Source organism: Solea solea, chromosome 9, assembly GCF_958295425.1.
Source record: "Solea solea chromosome 9, fSolSol10.1, whole genome shotgun sequence".
Lineage (NCBI taxonomy): Eukaryota > Metazoa > Chordata > Actinopteri > Pleuronectiformes > Soleidae > Solea > Solea solea.
This window is the reverse complement of record NC_081142.1, coordinates 9,254,039-9,271,880: the sequence shown is the minus strand read 5'-3', so window position 1 is coordinate 9,271,880 and position 17,842 is coordinate 9,254,039. Positions and strand designations below refer to the sequence as shown.

General features: G+C 41.2%; 1 protein-coding gene across 3 annotated transcripts; it reads right to left on the bottom strand.

Moving 5' to 3' along the window:
* Positions 1 to 1,470: 1,470 nt before the first annotated feature.
* ssbp3b (single stranded DNA binding protein 3b) lies at positions 1,471 to 17,312 on the bottom strand. 3 transcript variants are annotated; one of them, XM_058638860.1, is made up of 18 exons: positions 17,132 to 17,311; positions 15,370 to 15,442; positions 15,196 to 15,257; positions 15,026 to 15,110; positions 8,091 to 8,180; positions 6,912 to 6,986; positions 6,608 to 6,670; positions 6,446 to 6,509; positions 6,278 to 6,351; positions 5,971 to 6,035; positions 5,833 to 5,881; positions 5,520 to 5,555; positions 5,316 to 5,370; positions 5,165 to 5,229; positions 4,118 to 4,196; positions 3,875 to 3,903; positions 3,676 to 3,777; positions 1,471 to 2,884 (listed from the first exon to the last, which is right to left on the bottom strand). In XM_058638860.1, the coding sequence occupies exons 1-18, from the start codon at positions 17,185 to 17,187 to the stop codon at positions 2,855 to 2,857; spliced, it is 1,152 nt and encodes a 383-aa protein (XP_058494843.1). In that variant the 5' UTR covers positions 17,188 to 17,311; the 3' UTR covers positions 1,471 to 2,854. The 3 variants fall into 3 exon arrangements, with proteins under 3 accessions (XP_058494843.1, XP_058494845.1, XP_058494844.1); XM_058638862.1 differs by lacking the exon at positions 5,165 to 5,229 and having other exon boundaries at positions 4,118 to 4,180; positions 17,132 to 17,312; XM_058638861.1 differs by lacking the exon at positions 6,912 to 6,986.
* Positions 17,313 to 17,842: the final 530 nt, after the last annotated feature.

The following is a 17,842-nucleotide window of genomic DNA, read 5'->3' as shown; positions in this document are numbered from 1 at the left end:
CGGTGGATGTGGGGGCAAACGAAACGCTTTTGTGTTGCTGGAGCTTTCATAACATTAACTGTGTGGATCTGGAGTGGGAGAGGAGGTTTGGCTCTGGTCCAGCGAAGCCACATCCTGTGGAGAGCCAGCAGCAGTTTAGCCTTGTTTCCTTTTGACAGACAGGAACAAGAACAGTCAGATCCTCCCCAGCCGTGCACTCTTGTTAAGATTCACGTCTGAATGTATGAAAGTAGGGCAAAAAAAAAAAAGTCCTGGATGTACAGTATGTTCAGACTGTAAATGTTATGTCATCCTTTGGTCTAGTTCACTGAAGGCCACCAGAGGGCAATGTACAGCCATTTTCTCTTAAAGAGATTCACATACATGGGGGGGCTGTGTTTTATTTAATGAGGACATTATATCACCACTAATTCTCTTGATCAGACTAATTATTAGATCTAGACAAGGGACTTATTATCTCAAGAAAACTGACCTTTAAATGTCAGAAGCTTTACATGCTGGTTGTTCCTTTTGAGTGAAGAAAAAAATGATGACATAATACTGTGACTGTACGTTTAGCCTTGTGTTGCATTGTCTGTTTTTTGCAGATGAGCTCGTTTTGGTCCGGTCTGCAGCAGTTTGTGGTCGGATTTACTACAGATGAGCAGGAATAGACTATAAAAATCCCAACAGGATGGACAGACTGTACATTTTGAGTATATTATCTTAATTTATTTAATTTATTTTAATTAGCAAATCTGGAAAAAAGGTACAACTTTTCAGTATTTAAAAAGATGTGAGGGAAAAAGTTCCCAAAAGGAAATTAATCTTTACAGTAAAAGTTTTTTTTCCCCCCTTCATGACATGTAGGCAATACATGACGTGTCCTAACTTCCAGATGGAAAACTACTGTATCGTTGATAAGTTCTCATGCAGAAGTTTTCCTGCACAACAGCTCTCCCTAAAGAGATTTGAGTAAAGACATGGAATCTAGTGCGGCTGCCATGTCCTGCCCGCTGTATTCATTACCTCTTTAGGACATCGTCTTGCATATACAATGACTTCATGGTGACCAAAACATGGTCCTAATGAGGCAGAACCTCATTTCTGACGGGACTGGTTAAGTTTAGAGCTGCGATTTGAGTTGTGGTTAACACTTTGTTTAGGTTGACCAAATGAATGGAAATCAATGCAGTATCCTAAGAGAAATACATGTGTGTGATCGTGTTGTTGAAGCAGAAAACAATTATGTGACACCAACTCCTTACCTGCTGACACCAAAGTGTTTTTTGTGTGATCCCGCCCCCCCTCGTCTTTGTTGTTATAAAACATTGTGTGTTCTTTGTTCCCATTCGTCAATCTAAGAGATGTAGGTGTGCCAATCACCCATTCATGCAATGCAACAGTCAGGTCTACGACTCTGACACCAAACCGGTTCCTCTGCTCTGACGCAGATCCGTCAGGCAAAATAACACGACCCAGACAGTGAAATAACTTATTGTAAAATTATATTAACAAGCAATCTTTCCTCAATTTGAAATAAAAAAATATCAGCAAATAAAGGCAACATAGGACAGATGTGTATAATGCATAATGTTCACAGGAAAAACAAAAATCCTCATCACATTTACAAGACTGCTGCTAAGTTTATAATGATGCCTATTAGAATCGGTTTAGAAAGCTTTGACTAAATGAATAGAAGGGCCAATATACATAGTGAAAGATTGTATCAAAATATAAAAAAAAAAAAATGTGTGGGGTCGGGGGGAGGAGGGGGCAACGACCAATGACACGGTGGGGTGGGGGGCAAGTATGCACAACCAATACCTATTAGATTAAAATGGGCAGCTCATTCATCAAAATCAACCAAAGTGGAAATAACACAGGAGGCTACGACGATGAAGAGCACAGAGTGTTAAGCACAGGCAGGTAAAGAGATATACACCACATCTTAAAGCAGGTGTCCACATAGAGAAGAGCAGCACTAGGTAGTATGTTGTGTACACAGATTCTCAGCATTCATGCACTCACGTCTCATGCCCAAGTCTGCTTCCCCCTGACAGAACGCAACAGTGTCCCGGCCCCGTCAACATCAAACGGCACAGAGAGCACGGTAGCATCGCTGTCAACAGTCAAGAGACTGAAAACTGATCCAAAGCTGATCAATTTGACACTCTAAGAACAATTGGAGCACTTTCATACTGCGGAAGGTCGTCACAACAAGAGCTGTGTTCATTCACATCTTTTCCCCTTGAAAAACATCTTTAAAAACAGAAGAGTGGACGTCGGGTTGGGAAGAATGGTACATTATTCAGAAAGGTGGCCACGGAGTAGGAGGCAAATTCGGAGTCCTATGTCAACTGACGTTTGTGACACAGTGTAATGCATGGCGATAAGTAAAATGACAAGACAAAGACTTTGCACACACAATGCATATGCACACTCTCCAGTGTTTTAAGGGACAAAAGCAGAGACATTTCCTGCACATCTTGCACCACAAAGCAATAATTCAAAAGTACAAGAGGTAAACTTCAACCACTTTTTTCCTCTCTTCTTCACTCTGGGGCAGAGGGGACTAAGAGGGGATATGAGGGCTCTGCAGAGAACGTAAAACGTGTCATGTATGCATTTCAGTAGCTGGTTTTGTCACAATCGGGGGTTGTGAAATATGGAAAAAAATTGTCCTTCACTTTGAGCAAGGAGCCGTAGTCGCCAGCCATTTAGATTTTTACTCCGATCAGCATTCTGGCGTACGTGAGGAACCAAAGTGGTGCCTGTCCCTGATTCGGTGCTGCTGTGATTGGCTGTGTCCTATTAGTGAGTTCAGATCCTTGGAATGATGGCAAATAATGTTGGGTGGGTTCGACGAAGGAGGTCACACACTCATCGTCATGGTTGGAGAGTACTGTGGAGGCACAGAGGAGAGAGGAGAGACTATAACTCACATCCACACCATATATAAAAAGTGGCTTCCAGTTTGCTCAGTGAGTCTAACCAGGGAACTAACAATTACTTACTGAATACCACTAATTGTAAAAAATAACTCTGAACGGAAGTCTTTGGGAAAAGGTGATTCATTCTCATTTCAATCTTTTCAAATGGATTAAATGTGGATTAAAATCACTAGTTTCAGGTCTTCAATAGATGTTGATTTAGTAAACTATGTTCCTTGTTTAGAGAAAAACAGATGATTGAAATGGAATCTGTTCAAAAACGGTCATGGCAGTGGTCAAATGGCAAATCTCATGGCTTTAAAACCTGATTTGAATTTCATATTATAGTCATTGTAATCATTTATTTTTTATAACTATCTCAGTTTTATTTTTATCTTTTTTCTTATATTTTGAACCACTTTACCTTATCAGTATCCCCTTTTTATTAGCTTCATTACATACTTTGTTTATTGTATTACTATTGCATTGTATTTGTTATTATTTATAGAAGTATTTTGTCCGGCGTTTTCCTCGTGGCTGATTTCTGAGATCTATGATCGCGTTTCCTCACGACTATTTTGTTTCCGTTTTCATCTTATGCGTCGACGTGATCGGTGATGGGCGGAGCGATTGCTTGTTTTGTTTTTATCCCGTGAATTACTAAAACTGTGCTCTCCACAGAGCTACTAGAGTCAGATGAGTACCACTACAGTCACCAACAACAGTGCAGTTATGTGAGCTGGAGAGGAACGAGGAGACTCACGTTCTCGCTCTGAAAAGAGTGGAGGAAGTTTCCACTCAGCTCCCCATCATCCCTCGGGGTCCCAGGAGGATTGCTAATGCCACTTAAATTGTTTGGGGAATTCTGAAAAAGTAGAGTGCAAAACATTTTGTGTAAATGTAAAACATTTCCCTCCCCCACACACAGATTTGAACCATCCTTGCATAGTAACAATATTTACCTTGTTCATTCCATCCATATCACCAGAGCCTGAGGATGAAATAATATGAAAAACAATTCAACAGTGTTTCTATTCTTAGACAGTTAGTGATTTTAAACCAATGGCTCTCCATGAAACAACCTGCGAGCCTCTACTGTACTTCAGTGCCACATCACAGGCTAAACATGTGCTTATTTAATGCAGAAGAAGTGCAGAAGACTGCAGTGTGATTTTGTTTTGCCTGTGGCTGTAATGTGGTGTTACCTAGTGACCCATTCATGTGGTGTGGTTCCATCCCAGCCATGGCTCCCAGGGGTCCGTCAGAGCCTGGGCCCATTGGAAACTGGAGAAACAAGGAGAATAGCTTCATCTGTCACATCTTCACAGCACAGTAAAGCACATAAAGCTGCAGAGTGTTTCATGACACATGCCCAGCAGAATCATGGAGCCCAGTTTATATGCAGTTATGTATTTACTTATTTCTGTTGCTGTGAATGTGAGTCATTTTTCCACTGGGAAAAAAAAGGGGCACTGATTATTTCAGCACAAAGTTCACTCAATTTCTATCAAAAATATTGCTGTTTCGAAAATTGCTATTTCAATTTTAAAAACAACAAATTTGTTCAGTCCTATTGAATGGTATTGTTAAGATCTTTTCAAAAACCAATGGATCCTAGTTCTTGCAACAAATTATTAGGGCATCAATTACCATCTTAAACCCATCCGTGCATCTTAAGCAGATAAATTTGCTCCATCACATTGTAGGAAGACAAGTCCATATCTATTATTCCCATAGCAATCCACTTTCTTCAACTTGTGGCACCTATGATATCTACACCAGATCTTGTCCTTTCTTTTTTTTATTGTCAAAACAATCGCTTTGTATTTATTTACATGATTGAATGTTTGTGTTTGTTGGGCTGCTGCTCTGCAACAAATGGCCCCATGGGGAAACATTGAGGTGTACTGTAAGAGACTGACTGATACATAAGCTTATATGGTCAAATTACACTGTAATGGAGCCGGTGAAAAAAAAAGCAGGTTTTTGCAAATTCCCTGGTTTCTGCCTCTCCATTCAACAGTAGTATGTGGGGTCTCAGGTTGCACTTCACAGTGATAACATAAATTAAAGGGAAGAGTCATATTTAATTCCATTTAGAATGATGATGAATGTGAAGACGAAGATAAAAGAAATCCTCACTTTAAACCAGCTACATTTAGTCTCTCTCTATATACATATATATACATGCATGTATGTATGTATGTATGTACTCTTTACAATTCCGAATGCAGACACTGAAGATCACTTACATTATTTCGGTTGCCAGGTCCAGTGTTGATCATGGTGTACAAGTTGTCACCAGAGTTGTTTGAGTCTGTAAAAAGCCACAGTCACAGTTAGTACTGGATTGAGCATGAAAACGGTAACGATTAAAACAGCATAGGTCGGGGAAGAACTGACCTGCAGGGCTAGGCATGATGGGAGTTCCAGGTGGTCCTCCTCCTCCAGATGCCCCCTTTGGAGAAGCAGTCTCGTTTTACAAATGTGAACGTGTGTGTGTGTGTGTGTGTGTGTGTGTGTGTGTATATAAATATATATATAAATATAAACAAACATTTGTTTCATGCAATATTAAGCAGTCAAGACATAATGGTGTGTACTCACCCCATATGCGCCAGGAGAGGGTGATGAATAAGGCATCTGAAACCAAACACAAAAACATTTCAGACCAGAAATGGGAGTGCAAACCATTTTTCTACACCTCAAAATGTCATTACTCATCATTTGATAATCCTAACACTATTATGGCCGTCTGTCCAAATGTCTGCGGAAACCCCCGACACATTATACTACAATTACATCCTAAACTAGAACATTAGACCTCCACTGGCATGAGAGGAGATCTGCGCTGCAATCTGAACCCCATTTCTCTAGGTTTATGTGTGTGTTTGTGTTGTGTCTGTGCATTAGTACTCACAGAGTTGGCATTGTTGGGATTGGGCCATGGCCGACCAGTCCCTGGGCCCCTAGATGGTAAGGCAGACAACAGGAACCTAAGTAAGGTATTGCATTTAGGTTGAAATACATACATGTTTTATAAATTAAAAAGGCTCACATGTTCACTCCTGGCATGCCAGGTCCCATGGTGTTGTGTGGAGGCCTCATCCCACCACCGAAGTTCTGAGAGGACAACAAACAACAACAATAAGAACAAAATTAATTTTAAACCATGACATGCAGTACTAAGAGAACTCCACCACTAATTAGTATTCTTGGATTTTGCTGCAAAATCTACCAAATCATTTTACAATAAATAAGAAGACTTGTTTTGTACTTCTTGACAACTGCTTTATGTGCCTTGATTTGGGGAAAAATAAAATAATTATTTTTTTTAAATTGAATGAGTGAGTGCGGTAGCCTACCTGAGGACCGGGGCCCATGGGTCCCATGCCTCGGGGGCCACTCATTCTCTGCATTGGCCCCAGGTTAGGATGGCCTGGAGGGAATAAGGCATTTTATATGAAAACAAAATGTAATGTTATATTTCTGCTGCATATGCGGCGTGTAGTTAATAAAGCACTGATTCTCACCTTGTGGCCGTGTGGGGTCCATGTTTGGCAGCATGGGATGAGGACCTGGTCCTCCACCTGGTGGCTAAAGGGGATAAAATCACAAAGATCCAATTAACCTTGACTTTCAAATACATGCTATGTATTATAAATCTATGGCATGTGTGAGAGAAAGAGGTCTACCTGGTTGGCCATTCTAATGGGGGGACCTCTTGGGCCTCCAGCAAAGCGAGGTGACATAAAAGACTGCAGAAGAGAAGAGAAAAAAAAGAATGTTCCGTGAGATTCCAATACAAAAGGGACATACATCTCTCTAAATTTACTATTATTCTACATTCATTTTGTGAATAGTGACAGCAGCATAAAGCATTAAGCTGAGACGAATGCCAAAGCATGAAGCATCAGCACTGAGAACCAGCGTTCCCAAATGACTGCAGACAGCAAAAAACAGAGAACAAGTGAGAGAAGGCGGGAGAGGGCGCATTACCTGACTGTGAGGCCCCATCATACTGTTAGGGGGAGGAGGCTGGGGGTGAGGAGAGCCCTGGGGACCAGGAGGACCCTGTGGCATTGCACAAAATGAAGAGGCAAGGGCGAAGACGGAGGTGGGAGAGAGGGAAGGATGGGATGAATCGAGATGGGGGTGAGAAACAGTAGTGACAAAAAGAAGGGCAGAGAGAGAGAGAGAGAAGAAGGAGAAGCAGGGTTACTGCAGTGGCAGAGGACAGTCAGAGTGCAAGAACCAAGGTTTGCTGCAAAAAATGTACAAAAATAAGAGGCTCACTTTCACATACCAAACATGGTAAGAGGAGAGAGAGAGAGGCAGCAGAAGAGAGCAAGCAAATGACTTAGCCTTGAATGAAAGCAAAGAGACAGAGAGATGGAGAGGATGTGTGCTATTTTGCCTGTCAGTCAAGACATTAAGAAGCCTGCTGCATGCAGCATGTTATCAGTGCTAATTTCGCTGAATTAACAGCATCAATTAAGCTCTATGCAATTAGCTTCATAACAACACTAAACACCAGCACTGTGTCGCTAATGCTGCTGATCTGACAGAGAAAGAGGTTTAATTGAGCCTCCTCCTGGATTCTGGTATAGAAAGTGTGAGTGTGTGGGTGCTCATGTATCAGTGTCAAAATGCCTTTCCCTGATATTAACGCGATCATATAACGAGTCGCACTTTCTTGGCTTACTGATCAAAATAAAAGGATCGCTTGGTCGAGTGGAGACAGGGCAACGCTGCAATTTTTTATCACCTTTTAGAAGTAGGCCCACACAGATGCCCGTCAAGAGTTTATCCACATATTGATTTACAGTAGGTGCTGCACCTTTCGATTTCTCCATTAGGGAAAATGGCCACGCCTGCCTGTTTACTGCACTGGAGAGGCCCAGGCAGACACAACGTCTGTGATGTTTACTACAAGGTCTCTGAACAGTGTGGAGCAAAACAAGATCCACAGAACTCGGTCAACATTATACAAATCTGAACCCCACTGAAGAGCAACATGAAAAATGGACCACACATCAATTAATTCAACAGGAAATTATTCTTCATGGTTTCGATACTGGATTCATTGTTGAGTGGTGTTGAGATTTGTCAAGTAAAAACAGTGAAAGTGTCAAATGGTTCCTAAAGGCAACACCATCAGTGTAGTGTTGGACTGACCTGGAAAAAGCCAGGTGGCATTGGTCCTCCTGGCATGCCCTCACCAGGGGGCATCCCTCCCATCACAGGACTGGGGGCTGCTGCTGCACTCTACGATGGAAAAAACAAAACAAAAAACACAGTCAGTAACAGTGCCACACAACAGCAGTTAACTGGCAATACTTTAGAGATCATCACCGCATGGATTGTAGGTTAGACATTTGCTCCCGTATTCACTATGAGTCTAGGTGCCACATATGTGACAAATCCAATCCAGGACAAATGTTTCAGGAACCACTTCAGAGGTGGAATTTACGTCCGTCCTCACTCCTGAGTGACCTGATCATGGGCAGATTGTGCCAAGTACAGGTTTGAACACACCAAATCTGTCCCCAATGTGTCTTCAGATTAGAGGTGAGGTGTGAGGACGCATGTGACCTCATTCCTGAGCTGCATGACTGCAATCCTTCGGAGACTGCCTCCTCAACTTACATCCTCTCACACTCTACGGTTTAAGATTTTTGTTTTACACTAAAAAGTGCTCGTACGTCGATTTATTTTTAGCCACTGTCACAAAATTCAAACTGAACGTCGCACTTTCTTCATTGTTAATGGTTCATGTTATAGCTGCGCGAGTAGATTCACTCAGCTCCTCTTTTCTCTTTCTCATTCTCTCGCTCTCACACACACACACACACACACACACACACACACACACACACACTTAAAACTTAATTGTATCCAACAGACTTGATGTAAGTGTGTATTTAAATACAGGCCAGAGGAAGCCAGATCCCATCTCATGTGGTCACCAGAGACACATCCAGGATGCATTGTAATGCTAGGTGTGAACAGTCCTTGTAAGACTGTCCACAAGCGATCAGATCACTGAAGACAGACGTTAATACAATGTCTGAACACACTGAAAGGGATCCACATCATTTATGGATGTCCTATATAGGGGGTATTAAAATGGAATCCTTTTTGAGGCTTCTGAGCCCTGCTGACCCAGGAACCAGTGGATCAGATAAGGATCAGTGGTATTCACCAAGTCAGTGGCTCCAAAGTGCTGCTACACAGCAGGGGCTTGCTCGGCTGATTTCCTGCCCAAACCACAGCTCTAATTCACTAATGTGCCATTTGCTTCTGTCACACACTCCTAATTGACTGATTTTTCTTCCCTGTTGCTGCAGCAATCTGAGATGAGCTAATGTCTATAGAGCTGTGGAGTTTAGCTCGCAGACAATGGCGACAGATGGGGAGAAGCTCCTCTACTCCCATTGTTAATATGTAGTTCACTCATGTTATACGACTACAGCAATAGATGTACCATCATGGACATGCACACATGCGCGCGCACACACACACACACACACACACACACACACACACACAGACAGAGGTTCACGAAAGAACACACTGATCTCTGTCCAGAGCCCCACCACAGCTCTATAGACGTCACTGGTCAATAGCCAACACACTCCCTGATATTGACTGCACCTTCTCTAATTATATCTGTTCAGGCTGCCACTGCAGGGCCACTGTGAAATACCTCAGCAGGGAGAGAAGTGAGGCCACAGGGAAGAGTCACATCTAATCAGCCCTAACACCACTGGGACTCACACTGAGAATATAAATCATCTTTCTTCACTAGAGACGAGATGCAGGGGGTGGATCCAACGAGAGAGTGACTGAGATTTTAAATATACTGAGCACATGGATTTTTATCAAACAGCCCACTGCTGCTGTAGATGCTTAAGAAAATATGTGGAGATCACAGTGGTTTTACAGAATCCAGTTCCACTCCATCCACTGTAGTTCCTCATTCATCGTAGCATGTCACTCAACTACCCAGCCCACTTATGTGTATATGTAGCATGTAACCATAATATGGGATTTCATAGGGATGCACAAAACCTTGACATGTTTAGTGACCTTTGACACTTTTTACCAAAAGTGCAAGAGTTAAAATCAGAGAGGACTGTTTCTGCTTTTCTGCACTACTATAATGTAAACTCATTACCTAGGACTAGGTGCTATAAACCTTGTGTTATGACCACCACGTGTGATATAGCATGTGCACATACAGTACGTGTGTGTTCAGAATGAATTACCTTTGCCAAGGAGGTAATGTTATTGGCAGCGTCCGTATGTGATCAGCTTCACTCAAATAGTAAAATATGGATACGGATCAACACTAGTGTATTGTGTACCGACACGGAAACTGAGCAGGCTTGGTGGAGGTTTCCACTTGTGATGATGTGGTGAAAAAAACAAAAATATCTGTGTGCACAATAACACCTGGGTAAATAAATATCTCTTATCTTTCATTTGATTCAAATTCAGGACCATATTGGATGTTACACTAAACATCGGTTGAAGACCAGCACTGGATGGAAAAATAGGGCCTGATCACCTGCATTGAATAAAAAAAACAACCTGTTTAGCAAGAATTAAACTGCCTGGACAAGTCTTCCATATGCAAGCATAACAAAAGGTAAGGTTAGGAACTCGCCCTGTCTATAACAATTACTGTGTTGAAAGACTCAGTAGCTACATCAAACCTAAATGGCTTAACAAGTACAACATACAGGCATAAGGGGTTTGATGAAAGGTTTATGGGTTTTTCTTAATCATTATTAGTTGATAATTTTTTTGTTTTTTTATAAAAACAAATATCTGTGATGACAGAACTCAGACTTCCATCTTGCATCATCAGTTACATGAGTAACAAACTGCTGGTGTGCAAAAATATCAAGTCCCAAGAATCCTGAACGGAATTGAACAAAGAACTCGGGATAATTTGGAGGAAACAACTGTTTCCAATTATACCTAATGATAAGTATTGTGATCAATTTGTCACAGTCGCAGGAAACATGAGTCATGGTTAAGAGTGCCACTAACAAGTACAGGTTAACTTTTTGCTGAATGCCAACAGGTCACTACCAAGGGACTGTCTGTAGAGAGGCTCCAGGTAACGGCAACTACATCAACATCAGCTCCAAGACAGGCAGGAAGTGGAAGCTGGGAGATATAGATTAAAAGCACCTCAATGTCTCTTCATTTTATTGCAGTGGGACTTTATCTTAAGATAGAAGAATTTGTCTTTGTCTCAACCTATGGCCTTCTATCGGCTTACATGGAAAACCTAAAAGCCTTTTTGGTGGTATTGCTTCAAGACAGACTCAATGGGTTTGTACCATAGATACTGCAACGCTTTACGTGGTTTACCTTAGTTTATTTGAAACATACTAGGCATCTATAAGAGCATATGGTACATTTCGACCGAGAAGAAAATCACAAGTAATATCATATCAAATTGCAATACTTGTGTTACATGTTGATGTTAATATTTTTTTTGTGAAGAGAAGTAGATCTTAAACTGAAAACAACATTTTTGGTGCAAGTAATTGTAAGCAGATGTCTGCTGATCGTGATCTCACTGGAGATAAAGATCTACAGTTTATGGCTAGTTTCACAGTGGAGTGATATATGCTTTTCCAGTCACACTGTCTGGCCCCTTGTAGAGAAATGGCAACTGAGGTTTGTTTTGTTCCTCTACTCTTAAGAGGCCCTTTCCTGGAAGGAGGCCTGAAAAAGAAATAATGAAGTAAAACACTGCCGTATTTAAAAAGGGTAATATTCAAATATCAACAACTTCCTAAGCTCTACTAAGGCCAGTTTGCCAGACAGAGAAGCAATGTGCATGGCAGGTTCCCAGGCATGTTATGTTAGATCTTTATCATGTCTCTCTAAGACCCACAGCTGTGCTTGCTGGAGTTTCCCAAAGAGCCTGATGCCGCTTTTGGTTTAAAAGGAGTTTTGGTCTAAGCATCAGCTCTCTGGTACAGGAAAGGGACAGATGTCTCATATCTGCCTCAGGCTATGAGGATCTTGTCCAGGGCCTTCCATACAACTTCCCAGGGGACCTTCTCTGAGACACACACAACCCCCCCTGAACCCGTACTGATTCAGCACGTACATGTGTGGACTTAAGAGCATACAAGCGTCTCCAGCAAAAACTGATTGTCTCTGAATCCTTAAATCACTGAAGGGGGTTACAAAAGGCCAAAGTGGCAGCGGATGTGCTTGTGTTGCCATTATACAAACAAAGGGTGAGGGGAACACATGAGGGGAGGAGGGGGTTGAAAGGAAAGACAGAGGACGGTAAGGATGACCATGCCTAGGATTGGAAATCGAGAATCTGAATACAATTTTTTTGTCTACAAGAACAGGACATAGCTAACCATTGGTCATTTGTGAAAATTATGTTCACAGAATGAAATCTAAATATCACATTTTTCCTTTATTGTTGCTCTGATTGACTTTTTTCAAACTTGACTCTGCGTTTAAAGAAAAGAAGTATAGTTCAATATTTTTAGCCTTTTTAAAAACCATGCTGGAATCAAAAACTGGGAATCAACTGGAATTGATCAAATTCAAACAATACCCAACCCTAAGGATGACCACGAGGTTTACTGAGGTACTATGTTAAAAATAAGACTAGACGCAGAAGAGAGGCCCACATAGTATGAAGAAAAAAGCCAGAATTTTAAAAAGGATGGGGGACAAATGATGAAGAGGGATAGGCTGCAGCACAGACCACCCAACTGCTGGCTCCTGTCCTAGAGAGCTCTGAGCAGCCTCACTTCTTCCACTCAAACCAATGCTCAAAAGAAACCAGCCCTTATGTTTAGCTTGTAAATGTTTAACCATCAATCAACATCATAAAACCCACTAGATCCCGACACGATGCTTGCTCTCTCTCACCCTCTCTGGTTACTTGTAGCAGGTCCCTTCCACTTCTCATCTACCTCCTTTCTTTTTCCCCAACCCCCCCTCCTCTTTTTATTCCCTCAGCTCCTCTGTGGTGGGCATATGCCACAGTGCCACTCCCCTTTCCCTTTCCCAATCTGCCCCTCAGCTCCATGACAGCCATCAATCAGCCGCTGAAGCCATGGCGACGAGGCCCCTTGGGGAGCGTTCGTCAGCCTCAGCATGAATGCGCCAGGGCTTTACGAGCACTGCCGACTAACAGAGCGGCGCTCACCTCCCCCACTCCCAGACAAAGGCTAGGGTCCGAAGACTAGTACTGTCCACACACATGCACACTTTTATGAACCACCAATGTCCACAAATGAACACAAGAATACCCAACATCAGTGCAAAGGGCAACCACAAGATGTCGGGGAGAGCCAGCCACACTGAAACTCTTAAAGCGTCACACCACAGCAGCACACTGCGCTGACTGATGTTTCACTTACCCCTTATTTGGCTAATGTTTTCCATATTATGAAAATGGTCTCAGTCATGTGATGGACTGTGACATAGCAGCTTGTTTACATGCTTATCGCGTTTAAAACTGATCTGAGGCCATTTCTTCCTTTCACTATAAAGATAAATGCAACGTATCTGCCATTCATACTCCTTTGTCTAAAACAATAAAAAAAAAAACATTTGAACAATATAATGATCTATAACTCAGGTCTGACAAAGTGAGCTTTGTTAAAATCCCAAAGCAGAATTCTTAAATCGTATGAACATTTCCTGTATTCCACAAACAAAGCTACAATCACACGTTCCATACACAATAAAATACAAGATATTGCAATCATGAAACAATTTATGTAAGGTGAAAAACAAAATGATCTCCTCCTTTGTCAGACTCAAAATAATTGGTAATGTGGTTAGTAAAGGGCAGAGCCACGTTGTAGTCTCTCTCTTGGCACCCAGGTCACCTGCCAGATCAGGAGGCCTGTTACCCTGACAACCCTATCTGCCAGGAGGAGGACCAACATCTCTGTTTTAACCCATTCCTGCCCTATACACCACCAACATACCTAGATCCAACCTGAGCTGTTCATCAGTCATCCTGAGAGGTTTACTTAACCTCTAATGTCTTTCTTGGCTGTAGTGAAGCAGCAAAGTACATTAGAATATTTATTTTATTCAAATCAGCTCAGCTCATCTAATCTTTTAAAATGTGGTCAGAGAAGCTTAAGGATGGGAAGAGGAGAAGCCACTGACAATATTTTGTTGCCAACTGAAACATGGAAACAACATAGCACACAGGAAAACAGCCCTAACAACGGCACAATTATCAAGATGCAAAACATCCATAATTTGCTAAAAAAACTATCATAAGAGGAGCAGTGCACTCAGCAAGATCTTCATAAATTCAGTTTAAAACCCATTAGGGTAGTGGTGTTGCAAAATTAATTATATGTTTCAACACAGACTATTACACATTCGGGAAGCTGGGGGTCTTTGGAAGAAATCAAGTTCTGTGTATACGATCTCAGAAGTTGTAATGACCACACAGCAGGTTCCTATTTGTTCTCACAAATCAGGCCAGGTGCCTTAGCCTTTCGTGGATAAGGGGGGGAAAGCACTTGACAGGTCTGACTCAGGACATGCTGACACCAGCATCATTTTCCCAGAAGCCTATAAAGCTCATTGTTGAGCGCATCATTCGTACCACCAATGGGGGAAAGATGACCGACCGTAAATTCAGAGGAGGGGGGGGGGGGCAAAAACTGCATTAGCTAGTTAAACACTGCTACAAAATATATCATTGGAAACAGGTGACTTTTATCTCTGAAACACAATGCCAAACACAGCAAATAATAATAATAATAATAATAAAAAAAATAATAATAATAATAATAATAATAATCAGTCAGACATCATCTTAAGGTGAGTAATGATAATAAATGGGAATCACAATGACCAGAAATATGACAGCTGTATAGCTCCAGACAGGGAGCTATACCTGGTATCTGGTAGCACTGTTGTAAGCAGTGCTACCAGACAAAAGATCATTAGCTCTTTTCTCTGACAGATCCTGCAAAAAAAATAAATGACGCCATTCCACAACTTGATCTGGAGATGTGATAGTAACCCCACAATTCCCTCACATTGTTGTCTACTTCAGGAAAAGACAGAGCATTACTCACGTAATCATGGAAGGCTTTTGCTTCACTGGAGTGGTCACATGTCTCTCTCCTCTCTGGTGCAGCACAATACAAGTCCCAGAATACACTGTGGACAAGACAGGTCATGAAGCACGCACAAGAACCCAAACAGCATGGGCCTATATTCAGGAGACAAGAACACAATCACTTACCACCACCATGAATGTAGGAATCCGGGGGGTTCTCCGAGTGTTATGTTTTTCTCCCATCGAATCTAGGAGAGGAGGATTTTAACGGTCAGCCAAGTGAGTCAATTAAAGACATTTTTATTATTATTGTCAAAGAGCACATGCAGTACATCTATGGGGAAAAAAACAACAATATACCTCTGACAAAAAGGTCTGTGCAGACTTCTGTGCTCCTATGTGTAACAAGTACTCATAGACGTATAGGGCCAACCTGTGTGGTGACAAAAAAAGTTTCAAAATGTATGAAAACATCAGTCCAGTTCAAATAGAGCTGAGCCTATGGAAAACAGTCAGCTGCGGTTTTAAACTTCTTTATTGCTCGAAAACAGCAAACACATTTCACACATCTAAGTTAAAATATTCAGAGTGACTATAAGTGTGAGTGTGCAATGCACAAAATACATTAATATATACCTTTGTTGTTACACAAGTTTAATCACAATAAATATTGTTATCTATTTCTAGCCAATATTGCAAAAAAATTTATCAAATTGGCTAATATGTTACATATATTGAATTATTTTAATAATCATTAAGACTGATTGTTGTTCCCAGGTGAGAGTTGAAGAAACCAATAAACTTTCATGATCAGAAAACAACAGAAAAACACTAAACACAGAAACCCCTCACACAAAACATTCAAAGTTATATTTGTTACATCTCAAAGCACAAACTTTATATCGACAGATGCTGAACCTTTGATACTTGACTGAAATTATATCACATTCATTGTAACTGAATTGTTGAATGATACAGGCAAATACATTATCAAAGTATGTGGCAAATATCAGATACTAAAAGATAGGTTTTTGTTCAAATTAAAAAGAGTCCATCTGGGATAAAACATGCACGGTAAATCTCAAAAACAAAGGTTGTGCATATGAATATATAATCAATCTTTGTTATATTACTATTGAACACAATTATATTGTGTTAACTGTAGTTATCGAAGAGGCAATAAGGCCAAAACTGTTAACAAGGAAAAGAAAAAAAGAAAATGAGTCCACATCAATAATTATACCAATATGAGTCAAACAATGTAAAGATAATTTAAGTGTGATATTTGCTTGTTGAAAAAAAAAAACATTTATTGTGATGTTAAACTTCTTTATGGACATAACATTACAAAATATTATTTGTGTTATATCTCATGGTGCGTTTGTGGAGTGCATAAGTATCATATATCTGAATAGTGAACCGTAGTTAAATTGCCACTTGAAGAAAATGATATTGCGATAATTATTGTGAGAAGCCCTGCGGTTCAATTTTCTATTGAGGGACTAGAGTCGGGCACAGGCCCTCTGAACAATGGCTGCCAAATAGCCTTTGCCAAAAAATTAACTGGGGACTGTGCAGTCAAGCCAAGCCTAGTGAAGACTCACGACAAAGAAAATGATGAGAGAAAGAAGTAACGCGGTAGCACGATTTTACGCATAATTTAAATATATAGCGTAAATATACAGCACGTAGTGTATGAACTAGGTACGGTATCCTGTTGGCACTGATGAGGCTAAGGGGAATAAAAACGGAGCCCATTCACACATACACACACACACACACACACACACAGAGAGCGCAACAGAGAAAACAATATAGTGTTGTAGCAGGGCGATGTTATTGTTTTCTCCACTCTCCGAGCTCTCGACTGACAAATCTCGCAAAAATATCACACAACCGCCGCTAAAAGCACAACCACAATTGATCGGGAAAACGTAAAGAGAGGGTAATTAACCAAAGGCGGCAGAAACACGACTCGCGGAGCAGGAATGGCGAGCAGACAAGGCGGTTCATTCAATTCCAGTCTCGGCAGGAAGAAATCGCCTCCTGCTAGCCTGTCCAGCGAACATCATAGCAACTTACGAGGCAGAAAATAGACATTAAAACACGGTTCTCAGCTTACTTTTCTCGCGCTTGGCTGTCCGACGGCACCGGGGTGCCTTTGCCTTTGGGGAACATTGTTTAATGTGGGTGGACGCCCGCCTTCTCTGTGTTTTTTTTCGCTATTTCATCTGTCAGATCATCGCGGCCGCGACCCTCTCACACTCCAACCGCACTCCTCCTTCTCAACCCGACAACTCAACCGAGCCTGGTCCGGAGGCGGGGGGGGGGCGGGACTATAGCGCGACTGATACTGCTGACAGCCAATCACAGCGCGCCATTCGTCTTAAGGTCTGCCTTCTTGTGGCGCTTTCAGTTTGTTGTTTTGACGTCGCTGATTTAAACTGCGATATGATGTGAGTTTAATCAACACTCAACTGAAACTGTCTCTGACTTTTTTTCTGACTCATGTCATGTTTTTTATGTTTTCATTTAAAACAATATATTATTTGTTTTGTCTAACAAAAAAAAACATCCTTCCATCGAAAAATTAAGGTTGTAAATTGCATTTATTTGTTGATTTTTGTTGTGTTCTGACAAATGGTGAAACATAATATTTTTTTTTCAGGTTTCTTTGTCAGAGATGGGGAAATACATCAGAACATATTCACATTTAACATGCTTAAAAATCATTCAATCGATTATCAACATTAATATCGATTAATGTCACTGAATTAACGGCAATTAATTCAGTGATCAAATAAAAGATATGTCAATTAATTGTTGCAGTCCC